Source organism: Phacochoerus africanus, chromosome 4, assembly GCF_016906955.1.
Source record: "Phacochoerus africanus isolate WHEZ1 chromosome 4, ROS_Pafr_v1, whole genome shotgun sequence".
Lineage (NCBI taxonomy): Eukaryota > Metazoa > Chordata > Mammalia > Artiodactyla > Suidae > Phacochoerus > Phacochoerus africanus.
The window spans coordinates 41,955,417-41,967,824 of NC_062547.1; the positions used below are offsets into that span (position 1 = coordinate 41,955,417).

The 12,408-nt window shown below is 50.6% G+C and overlaps 1 protein-coding gene across 2 annotated transcripts in view; it reads left to right on the top strand.

Annotated features, from left to right (window-relative positions):
* PTPN5 (protein tyrosine phosphatase non-receptor type 5) overlaps positions 1-12,408 on the top strand; it is a 61,750-nt gene that overhangs the window by 13,018 nt on the left and 36,324 nt on the right. For both annotated transcript variants that reach the window (XM_047774279.1, XM_047774280.1), the window contains exon 2: positions 9,557-9,633. In XM_047774279.1, the coding sequence (XP_047630235.1) occupies positions 9,609-9,633 (25 nt within the window). In that variant the 5' untranslated portion in view covers positions 9,557-9,608. The remainder of the gene's footprint in view (positions 1-9,556; positions 9,634-12,408) is intronic.

The following is a 12,408-nucleotide window of genomic DNA, read 5'->3' on the forward strand; positions in this document are numbered from 1 at the left end:
TCAGAATCTTGGGGAGCAGAGGGTTAAACCAGATGACCTTTGAGCTCTGAAATCCCACCCTTCAATTGATCTTCTGGGCTCCTGTCCATCACCCAGAAAGGATTGTCCACAGTGATACTAATCAACACAGCTGAGCTTGGCCTCTATCAGTAACTGGCTTGGATGGCACCCGCGTGCCCACTTGAAGGTTGGGCAGCCTCTGCCTCAGGATCCTTGGACCAAGGCTTCTTGTCCCTGGTGCTGGCGGCGCCCTCTGCTGGTTCCCTGCTGAATCACCACCTCTACTTCATCACACCTTGATAGCCTCAGAATTGAAACTTGACCTTAAGGAAAGGCCCTTTCAAGTCATTAAGTTCAGGAGTTCCCTGGTAACCCAGCAGGTTAAGGATCTGGCATTGTCACTGCTGTGGCTTGGGTAGCCGCTGTGGCGCAGATTCGATCCCTGACCCAGACATTTACGCCATGGATGCAGTCCCCCAAATAAGTAAATAATAAAGTCATGATGCTCAATTCCTTTGATTTTCATTTGTGCTCTTGAGACTCAGAGGAAATGACTTGCCCACGGTCACAAAGTAGCCTAGGACTAGAGCCCACAGCTACTGGGTCCTTGGCCATGAAGCACATTTGTTCATCCAATAATGGAGCACAGCTGCCACCATCAGTCACGCTCCCCACCCCAGCCAGTCTCCCAGGGAGGGCTCCCTGGGCTGCTGCTTCAGGTGGAGAAGGCACCAGGGCAAGCCTTCCTCCTATTCCATGGGAGAGGTCACACAAGGTAATGGCCCCCGCAGCAGTGACCTCCTTCTGAACCCTGGGGAGTAGAGTCTCCCTCAGGCTCCTTGACAAACTCACCTACCATGTGAGGATCACAGAGGCACCTCACCCTCCTGAGCCTCAGTTTCTTCATCTGTAAAATGGGGGTGCTGCCCCAAAGACCTATGGTGAGGATTTTTTTTTTCTTTTTTTGTCTTTTGTCTTTTTAGGGCTGCACCCACAGCCTATGGAGGTTCCCAGGCTAGGGGTCAAATCAGAGCAGTAGCTGCCAGCCTACATCACAGCCACAGCAACACCAGATCCAAGCTGAATCTGCGACCTACACCACAGATCATGGCAATACCAGATTGCCAGATCCTTAACCCACTGAGCAAGGCCAGGGATCGAACCTATGTCCTTATGGATGCTAGTCAGATTCATTTCCACTGAGTGGTGAGGATTTTTTAAAGGAAATCTACAACGCAGCTGCTCTGGTCTGCTGTTTCGTTCGTGTTCACTCTCTTCCTATTTTCAGAGCATTGTTTTCAACAGAGGCTGAAAGCCAGGAGAGAGGAAAGCTTAGGAATATAGGCATCAAGAGGCAGACCCTTCTTTTCTTTTTTTTCTTTTTTTTTTTTGTCTTTTTGCCTTTTCTAGGGCTGCACCCGCGGTATATGGAGATTCCCAGGCTAGGAGTCGAATCGGAGCTGTAGCTGCTGGCCTGCATCATAGCCACAGCAACGCGGGGTCCGAGCTGTGTCTGCAACCTACACCACAGCTCACGGCAAGGCCAGATCCTTAACCCACTGAGCGAGGCCAGGGATCGAACCTGCAACCTCATGGTTCCTAGTCAGATTCGTTAACCCCTGTGCTACGACAGGAACTCCAAGAGAGGCAGACCTTTCATCACTAGCTGTGTGGCCTTGGGCAGGTCACCGCACTTCTCTGAAGCTCCATTTTCTCATCTCAAAACTACAGGTAATGATAGTATGTTCCTCCTAGGGCTGTTGTGAGGATTAAGGTCGCCTGAAGACTGGAAAGACGGGGAGGGAGCAGGAAAACCCCAGAACATCACCAAAGAGCACCTCGGGAAACACCCCTGTCCGTACTCCCTTCCCACGGCCCCTTGCCAGGTGGAATTTCTTTCTGTTCCTTGAGAGTGCCCTGCTTTCTCTCAACTCCAGGCCCATTCACGTGCCCTCCTTCTGCCTGGAACACCCAGCCACTCCTCCTCCACTCCACAGCTTCCAATGCCCCCTCCGCCTTCAGATCTCATCACAGGTCCCTTCCTGGGAATCTTCCCTGACTCCTCTGCCTCATCAGGGGCCTCATGGCAACACCTTGCATTTCTCCCATCACACGGGCCACCTGTGTTCCATTGCCTTTTGCTTACCTGCATCCCCCTCCAGGTGCCATGAGAGCCTATGGTTCATTGAATCCCCAGGGCCTCACCCCATGGCCTCCACATAACAGGTGTTTAGGAAACATTAGCTGAACACATGAGTGTTCCAGCCCCTGAATCAGACTCCCATGAGAGATGGAAAACTGTTCCTGAGCCCTCCCCACCCCCACCCCTTTGCATCATGGGCTTCTCCAGCACCCTCCGTCTTCCCTTCCCTTGGGTGTCTGCCATGCCCATGCCTGCATCTCCCGCCAACAGAGCAACATGGAGGAGAAGTCATCATTCATCTGGGCACGTCCCAAGCAGAGAACACTCAGACCCTGTGTTTGGGATTCAGAACACTCTGAGTTTGCAGTCTGCTCAGACGTGGGGACAGATGGCTGGACAGTGGACAGCTGGGCAGGGAGGGTAGGCAGCTCGGCAGGATGGAAATAGCAGTGAACTAAGCATTGGGAGTCCTGGGCTCACAGCCTGTCTGTTCCACGAGTTTACTGCATGCATCAGTCTGAGCTCTGTGGCTGCCAGCAACAGAAACTGAGTAACTTAGGCAGGAAAGCTACTTGTTAGAAGGCTTTGGTGTGACACAGAATGGCAGGGAACTGACCTCTGGTCTTGGGCCCTCCTTGTGGCAAAGGACAGGCAGAGCACCTGGGGAAGAGAGAGGTCACTCCCAAATGGAAATCTGGGTTTTTAACTCCCTGAAAGCAGTTGTTCAGACACAGTGTGACCTGAGACAAGGCACCTGACCTCTCTTGCCTCAGTTCCCCCATCTGGATGTTCTAAAGCCATCCTCTCTCCTCTATTCACATCTGCCATGGGCTTTTTGCTGAGCAAGCATCCGGCCCTGGCCCCAGATGGTGCCTCCCTCCATCCAGACACCTTGGGACCAATGATGAAGGAGCAAGGTGAGTGCGCATGTGTGTGCTTCCCTGCCTCTGCCGCAGAAGGAGGTCGGGTCCTCTCCCTCTGTGTGCTCTGGGACACACGACTCATTGGCATGAGCTGGGCAGACTGGGTCTCCATGAAGCCAGCATGTCCTCGGCACCTGTGTGCTGAATGTGCTAATGAAAATCTGGATGGCATTATAGGTCTCTTTCTGGACACCTTCTCCAGGTTAGGAAGCTCCTAGCTAGATTCTGCCCTCCCAGAATGCCAAAGCCACCAACCCTAAGACCCCGCCACTGCCCTCCATTTGCCTCTTTTTTTTTTTTTTTTCCTTTTTTTAGGGCCACACCTGCAGCATGTGGAAGTTCCAAGGCTAGGGGTCGAATCAGAGCTGCAGCTACTGGCCTAGGCCACAGCCACAGCAACGCGGGATCCACGCCACATCTGTGACCTACACCACAGCTCGTGGTATCAAGGTATTCTTTAACCTAAGCGAAGCCAGGGATTGAGCCCATATCCTCATGGATGTGAGTCAGGTTCTTAACCCACAGAGCCACAGCAGGAACTCCCATTTGCCTTTTCTTTTCTTTTCTTTTTAGTTAGTTAATGAATTTTATTACATTTATAGGTATACAACAACCATCACAACCAAATTTTACAGAATTTCCATCCCAAACCCTCAGTGCATCCCCCTACCCCCCAACCTGTCTCATTTGGAAACTAAGTTTTTCAAAGTCCATGAGTCAGTATCTGTTTGCCTTTTCTTAATTAAGGTATAGTTGATTTACAACATTGTGCCAATTTCTGCTATACAGCATAGTTACCCAGTCATATATGTATATATACACACACACATACACATTTTCTCATACCATCTTCCATCATGTTCTGTCCCAAGAGACTAGATTTAGTTCTCTGTGCTATACAGCAGGACCTCATTGCTTATCCATTCCAAATGTAATAGTTTGCATCTACTAACCCCAAACTCCCTGTCCATCCCACTCCCTCCCTGCTCCCCCTTGGCAACCACAAGCCTATTCTGTATGTCTGAATCTGTTTCTGTTTGGTAGGCAGGTTCATATGGGCCCTATTTTAGATTGCACACAGAAGTGATATATATGCTATTTGTCTTTCTGATTTATTTCACTTAGCATGAAAATTTCTATTTGCGCCCATGTTGCTGCAGATGCCATTATTTCGTTCTTTGTTATGGCTGAGTAGTGTTCCACTGTACATATGTACGACATCGTCTTCATCCAGTCTCCATTTGACTTTGAACACCTGCTTTGATAGGCTTGTATACCTGGGATGCAGAGGTGGCTGGTGGCAGGGGATGCTCCCAAGTCACAGATGCCTGGTAGGGGAGGCAGGGGCACAAACAGCTAACTCTAGCAGCAGAAAAAGTCAGAGGCAGAGAGGCGTATGAGCCAGGGCTGTTGGGGAGCCTGGAAATGAGAGAACTCGATTCCTCCCAGGAGATCAGGGGGTGCTTCACGGAAGAGATAGTGTTCAGAATGAGGAAGATTTGGCAGGAGGGGAAAGGAAACTCCAGGCCAAGGTAACAGCACTCACGAAGGCCTAGAAGTGGGAGTGAACAGGTTTGCTTCAGAGAATAAGGATGTCTGCTGGGATCAGGGCTTCGGGAGAGTGATAGAAGCTCCATGTTGACAGTACAGGGTGTCCGAAGGGTCCTGGGAGCCCCAGACAGGAAGCATGTCTGCCTGGGATTGGATCATGAGGTTCCTGGAGGCTCAGCCTCACACCCAGGAATCCTGGCTTCAGCATCCAGCTCCTCCTTGCCCCTCACCCCCTGGGAAGAGGACACAGGTTCCAAGTACATCCTGGGCAAAGCTGGCATCCACTCCAGGCGCCTCCTGACAGCACGAACCCACTAGGAAGGGAGTTCTTTCCCTTGTGACCCCTCATCCACCCTAGAAACATCCTTTAAGAACCGGGTCCTCTCTTCCCCTTGCAGAAGACATCCCCCACCCCCACCCCCCACCACAAGCTGAGCTGAGCTGAGCTCCCTAAGGTATCACATGCATACAGCCTATTGAAGCAGGTGTGGGAATGATCGTGTTTGCCTATGTCTCCCCTGGAAGACTGGGAGCTGTGAAGGGAAAGGGCCTGGCGTGTTCATCATCGCCTTCCTAGGAGAGCTGTGGTGCTTCGCTCGCAGGGGGTGCTCAGCAGATGCTTGTTGAATGGGCCAACGGCTTCGGAAAGGCTCTTTCCCCTCCCATATATTCTCCATCGGTGAAGGAAGGACAGCCAGGGTGATCTCCAAATCTATCTCCGGGGTTCTCTGCTCCTAAGCGCAGCAGTGGGGGGCAGGAGAGGGCAGCCCAGCAAGTTTCGGCCTTTTGTCACAGGCCGGTTTTCTGCTCCTGTTGCCCGGCTGATAGACGTGGAGAGGGAGAGAGGAGAAGCCTGCAGTAGATCCACTGCAAGCAGCTATTCTCTTGAAGGGGAGGCAGGAGGGCAATGCCCAGAGACTGGGTTTCTCCATTCAGCCTGAATGGACCTGCTCGTCTCTTTGGAAATCTAATTAACACCCTCCTGCCCGCCACAGCCCAGGCATGCAGGTTTTGGCAAGCTTGCCTAGAGTCCTTTGACTGCGGGGCCGAGGGCAGGCTCTCGCTCCATTTTCCTCCACAGTTGAGAGGTGCTACTCTTTCTGCTTTCCTGATTATGAAATTAGTCATTTTCTAGGAAGCTTATTTATAGAGTCCGCTGCACACATGCAGCGCTGTGCTATTCTGAACACGGCTTGGGGCCTGGGAGGCTTAAGGTGTGAAAGCAGCTGTGAGTCACACATGGGTCCCCTTCCAGAGGTATCCGGATACCTCGGTTCCCTTTCTGCCTGGAGCCAGGGGCCAGGCCTCTGGGACCGCCCTCCAGTTGGGGTGCTCTTTGAGATCAAGAAAACCCTCCAGATCAGGAGGTAGGGGGTAGGTGTTCTTGATCCCAGTCCGCGTGGCCACCCACTCAGTGTATCACCTGGGGCAAGTCAGACCTCTATTCCGCGCCTCCAATTCCTCCTCTGCTAAATGAGAGACCTTCCAGACAAGTAATTCTGGACTTGCAGCCATGGGGGAGGGTTCCAGGTGGCATCCCAGAACCGCCTTCACAAAGACAACTCAGTTAATGGCCATGTTTGAGGATCCTGATGTTTTTTTGCAAGACAGTCAGGGCAGCAGTCACTTGCTCCACAAGAGTTCGTGTACTGAACATCTGCTGTGAGCCAGGCACCATGCGAGACTTTGAAGATATGATGGTAAATAAGACAGAAATGGTGGCGCCTGCCCTCATGTCCCTTATCATCTAAAGGTGATCAAATAATGGCATATGTTAAAATGAGATTTCCCACCTCATCAAGTGCTGTGAGTAAAAAGTCCTGGGAGGTAGAGCTCAGGTGGGGGCTTTCCAGACAAGCAGAGGAAGCATGTGCAAAGGCACCACAAAAGAAAGAGCCGGTCCTGGTGTAGCTACAGTGCAGAGGTTAAAGGAGAAAAGGACATGAAATAAAGTTGGAGGGCTCAGACCACGCAAGACCTAATAAGCCATGTCAAAGGAATTTTGTCTTTGTTCTATGTGTAATAAGATGCTGTTGGGGGAGTTCCCTTCATAGCTCAGTGGTTAATGAACCCGACTAGGATGCATGAGGATGTGGGTTTGATCCCTGGCCCCGCTCAGTGGGTTAAGGATCTGGGGTTGTTATGAGCTGTGGTGTTGGTCACAGATGCAGCTCAGATCCCGCATTGCTGGCTGTGACATAGGCTGGCAGCTGTAGCTCTGATTGAACCCCGAGCCTGGGAACTTCCATATGCCGCAGGTGCGGCCCTAAAAAGCAGAAAAAAAAATGCTGTTGAAGTTTTTTTTTTTTTTTAAGGAAAGGTATATGGTAAATATTGCGGGGGGGGGGGGGGTGTTGGTTTTTGGGTTTTTTGGGGTTTTTTTGTTTGTTTGGTTTTTTTTTTTTTTTTTTTTTTTGGTCTTTTTAGGGCCGCACCCACGGCATGTGGAAGTTCTCAGGCCAGGGGTTGAATCAGAGCTGCAGCTGTTGACCTACACCACAGCCACAGCAACACCGGATCCAGGCCACATCTGCGACCTACACACCACAGCTCACAGCAATGCCAGATCCTTAACCCTCTGAGTGAGGCCAGGGAGCGAATCCACATCCTCATAGATACTTTTCGAGTTTGTTCATTGCTGAGCCATGACAGGAACTCCAATATTGCATTTTGAAAGAGTTGATTCTAGCTCGGGCCTGCCCTATCCAGTTGTGCACAACCTATGAAGCCGTGTGTAGTGGAGCCGCCTAGAGAGTGTTTTGGAGGCCAGCTCGAGGAGATGCCAGAGACCAGTTTTAAAAACTGCCACAATAATCTAGGCAAGATATGCTGCCCTGAACCAAGATGTACGTGGTGAAGAGGGAGAAATGGGGGGAGACTTGAGAGGCATTTAAAGGACCTTGAAGATAGCAGTCTTCTCTCTGCAAGAGAGCTGGACCCTGGGATTTGGGGTTCTCAGAGACCCTGCCAGTTGGAGTGGGGGAAAAAACAAAGCAGTGCCAGTTGAGAGCAGAAGAAGTCAGAAGGAAAGTCATCCTTAACCCAGCCTGTCTGCCCTTCCCGTATTTCAGATCTGCAGCTGGGCCTGAAATCGGCCTCAGGACCAGTCTGAGAGGCAGGATTGCAGGAATAGCAGGTGGAGAGGCAGCTGACCACTCAGACTCCAACTCAAACTTAAAGGCTGTATTCAAGTTTCTTCTGGTTGCCAGGTTAAGGAATCAAATCCTGCTGGCTTAAGCTAAAATGTTGGAATTTATTGGAGGGATCTGGGGCATCTCATGGTCTTGACAAGCATATTGTCCAATCAAGACCCAAGATGGGCAGGAAGTAAGCAGCTCCAAGGCCCCCGGCAGCAGCTTGTGGACCTTCCCGCCGGGGCACTGTGGCTGCCGTGATTCAGCATCAGCATCCACAGGCTCCAGCCCCACCCCCCCACCCCGGCCCAATGCATTTGAAAAGTGCAGGCGAGAGGATCTGATTGGCCCAGCCTGGTTCGTGTGTCCAGCCCTGGATCAGTCACCTACTGCCAGGAGTCACACAGGCAGGGCAGGCAGAGCCGTGGAGCCCACACCTACACAGCAGGCCATTCCCGAAGCAGGGGAAGCCCCATGAGCAGGGAGGTTGCCCTCAGGATCATGGCTGCTCTGCTGACACTTCCCAAGGTCTGGCTAATCTCCAGCAAACTTTTTCCAGCTTACTGGATAATGGAGAAAAGCTAGACTCCAGCATAGTCCTAGAAGGTGCCCAGAGAGCTAGAAAGAAGGTGTTCTGATTGCAGAACGAGACAGAACATTTACAACATGCAAATATTATACACGGCAACTTTTTCTAGCTATTTCTGGAAAAGAGTTTCGCATGCCACCTCTTACTGCCCAAGGCACAGGGAATGTGCCGGGTGTGGGGAGCTGAACACAGACTGTATGTTACCAGATCCCTCTTGCTCACCCATGGTTCAAACCCAAGGGGGCAGAGTGGCACAGCAGTGAGAGTGGGAGCCTCCAGTCCTAGACCATGATTTCATACCCAGCTTCACCCTAATGAGCTGTGTGACTTGAGGCAGGTTACTTAACTTCTCTGAATTGGTGGAATGATCCCTAATCCATTGGGTCCTGATGAAGACTCAGTGTGATAGAGTTTGTAAAATGCTTTTTTTTTTTTTGCTTTTTTTAGGGCCACACCCACGGCACATGGAGGTTCCCAGGCTAGGGGTCGAATTGAAGCTACAGCTGCCAGCCTACGCCACAGACACAGCAATGTGGGATCTGAGCCACATCTGTGACCTACACCACAGCTCACAGCAACACCGGGTCCTTTAACCTACTGAGCAAGGCCAGGGATCGAACCTGCAACACCATGGTTCCTAGTCAGATTCATTTCCACTGCGCCATGACGGGAACTCCCAAAATGCTTTGCACATAGTAAGCTCTGCTTCTGTGGTGATGATGGGGCTGCTGATTATTCCACCTGGAAGTCACCTGCAGAATTCCCCTCCCACCTCTGCAGCCTGACCCCTCCATAGGGTGTCCTCTTCCTCAGGTCTCCCTGACAGGACAGGGTTCTTCCAGGGCATGCAGCACAAGAAAGGAGGGCTTTTTCTCTTTGTTCAAAGTTTTGTCTTTTTTTTTTTTTTTTTTTTTTTTGGTCTTTTTAGGGCTGCACTTGCAGCATATGGAAGGTCCCAGGCTAGGAGTCAAATTGGAGCTGCAGCTGCTGGCCTATACCATAGCCACAGCCACCCCAGATCCAAGCCATGTCTGTGACTACACCACAACTCACGGCAATGCCGGATCCTTAACCTGCTGAGCAAGGGCAAGGACTAAACCTGCATCCTGATGGATACTAGTAGGGGTCGTTACCATTGAGCCACGACAGGAACTCCCATGGTTTTGTCTTGATCCCAGCTCAACAGCCTCATCTTTTGGTTTTCCTTCTGCCACAGGAGTGAGACAGAGAACTACACCGCTGATGACTCCGAGCAAGGGGCCCTGGACATGTGCTGCAGCGAGAGGCTGCCGGGTGAGTCTTCCCAGCAGCCGGGTGTCCCCTGAGCTCTCAGGGAGGAAGAAAGCCCCAGATGGCAGTGGGGCTGGAGAGGAACCTGGGTGGCTCTGAACTGACTCGAGAGGAGTGACTCAGCCGGTCCGTAGGTCTTTGTTTAAATGAGGGTTTGTTTTTCTCATCCTTGATGTCTCTCTGACCTGTTATCATTCGGAGCAGCTCTAAGCTCAGCTGGAGGGAATAGCAGGCAGCTGAGGGTGTGTGGGGAGGGTGGAGAGAAGGGTAAAGAACTGGGGGCTCCAGGCCTCCCCAGGGACATGATCCCTGGCCGGTGGTGTATCGGGCCAACTTGGCAAGGTAAGCTTAGGAGACAACCTGACCATGACAGGAGCCAGGGGTCAGGTGGACACCATGGAAAAACTCCCTGACAGCCCCGTGGAGAAGCCTGGCTGGGAATGTCAGATAGTGCCTCTTGAGTCCCATTGACCACACTTGTGGGGAGCCTGATGTCTGAACCACAGGCCATTGCGGTCACCATAGAAACATTCCCGAGGCACTCCTGCCTGTGGGGTGGCAGCACATCCCAGTTGTAGACCAAATACCCGTGATAAGCCGCTTTGGAAGGAATGAAGGAAGGAGGGGTTTTTTTCCCCCTCCTTATAGCAAATATCCATTGTAAAAAGACTGGAAAATAAAGACAAGTGGAAAAAAAAAATGCAAAATCACCATAATCCTATAACACTGCATACATTTACATATCTCTCCTTCCAAACCTTCTTCTTAGGAAAAAACAACAGCTTTTGAATTCTGATGCTAAAGTCACAGATCTGTACCTTGTCAGAAACCCTATGATTGGCAAGGAACCTCAGAGTGTTGAGTCTTCAGTGATCGTCTTTAAGATAGACATGATGGATTACTAGGTGTGACTCGAAAGGGATGACTCTAAAATAAGCTGTTGTTGGAGTTCCCATTGTGGCTCAGTGGTTAGCAAACCCCACTAGCATCCATGAGGAAGCTGGTTTGATCCCTGGCCTTGCTCAGTGGTTTAAAGATACAGTGTTGTGGTGAGCTGTGGTGTAAGTCTCAGACGTGGCTCAGATCTGGCGTTGCTGTGGCTGTGGTGTGGGCCAGCAGCTACAGCTCCAATTGGACCCCTAACTGGGAGCCTCCATATGCTGTGGGTGTGGCCCCTAAAAAAATAAAATAAAATAAGCTGTTGTTTTATTCACAAGATGAGCCGATGCCCCCAGCTCCTACCTCAAGCATCCCAGTGGGCATCAAGCCCATTGATGTAATTCACATCTTATCCAGTAGGGGGTGGCATTGCTCAAAACACTTTGGACAGCCTGTTGCAATGGTCCAGGATGGATGCCATGGCACAGGAGTCCTTGTGGGGACCCAAAACAGCTAATTTGAAGAAAAGAATTCTCCACAGGGAGGCGAGAACTATCTGCAAATATCTGAAAGGCTGTCTTGGTAAGGGAACAGCATACTTATCTGTATGTGTCTTAGGAAGAAGGCATAAATCCAATACGTAGAAATTAAAGCGAGGCCTCTTGGCCCATGGGATGCAGAACTTTCTTTTTGACTCTAAAAGTAGTCTAGTCATGGAACTTGATAATTCAAGAAGAAGAAAAAAATGAGTGTTCCATCACTGGAGGCATTCAAGAGTTGTCTGGATAGACATTGGAGAGGAAATTTCCACAGTGGGTGGGAGGTCGAAATGACATCACAAGTCCCTTTCAAGTATTAAACAGCTCTGTGATTCAGATATGAGTCATAGAATTCAGAGATGATTCTACAACCAGGGATGGCCCTACTGGCTAGAAAAAAGTCCACGGAAAATAGGATGTGATGTATAGGAGTGCAGAGAGTAGCATGGTGTGGAGGGCAGGGCATGGGGTCTGGCCTCTGAGTCTGCTTTTTCTGCATACAGGCTGTGTATTTACGGACAAGTCACTTAACCTTGCTGGTCCTCTAGTCCTTTATTTGCAAATGGAAGCAACAACAATAACATTTATCCTCAGAGGTTCTTGTTGTGGCTCAGCAGTAATGAGCCCAACTGCTATCCATGAGAATGCGGATTTGATCCCTGGCCTCTCTCAGTGGTTAAGGATCCAGCATTGCCATGAGCTGTGGTGTAGGTCACAGATGAGGCTCGGATCCTTCGTTGCTGTGGCTGTGGTGTAGACCAGAAGCTGCATCTCTGATTCAACCCCTAGCCTGGGAACCTCCATATGCCATAGGTACAGCCCTAAAAAGCAAAGAAAGAAAGAAAGAGAGAAAGAACATTTATCCTGACAAGGATTAAACAAATGTAATCACATGAGCATTCATTGACCAAATACTTACTGAGCACCTACTATGTGTCAGGTGCTGTACTAGGTGCTAGGGATTATTGGGGTGAATAAAACAGACCTAGTTCCTGCCCTGCTCTGAGCTGCTTCTGCAAAATGGGTTGAGGCCACTGCAGAGAGGCTACAGTCATAAGCATGATGTGTTTAATTCCAACCCCCCCCCCAAATTCCTCCCCCAAAGCCAAGAACCAACCTAGAATGGAAGAGGAGTAGTGGTTAGCTCCACATTGCCTGCCTTGTGCCAGGCACCATGCTAAGTGCTTTCATGTGTCTGCAGGGGGCAGGGACACCAGCAAGGTGTCCAAGAATTCAGCTCATTTCTGACCCCCTCTACTGGGAGAGAGCATCAGATTCCACAGGCAGAGGGTTCCATCCCACCAGACCACCCTCCACTTTGGACATCAGTCACAAGCCCAGGTTGTTACCTATACTCTGA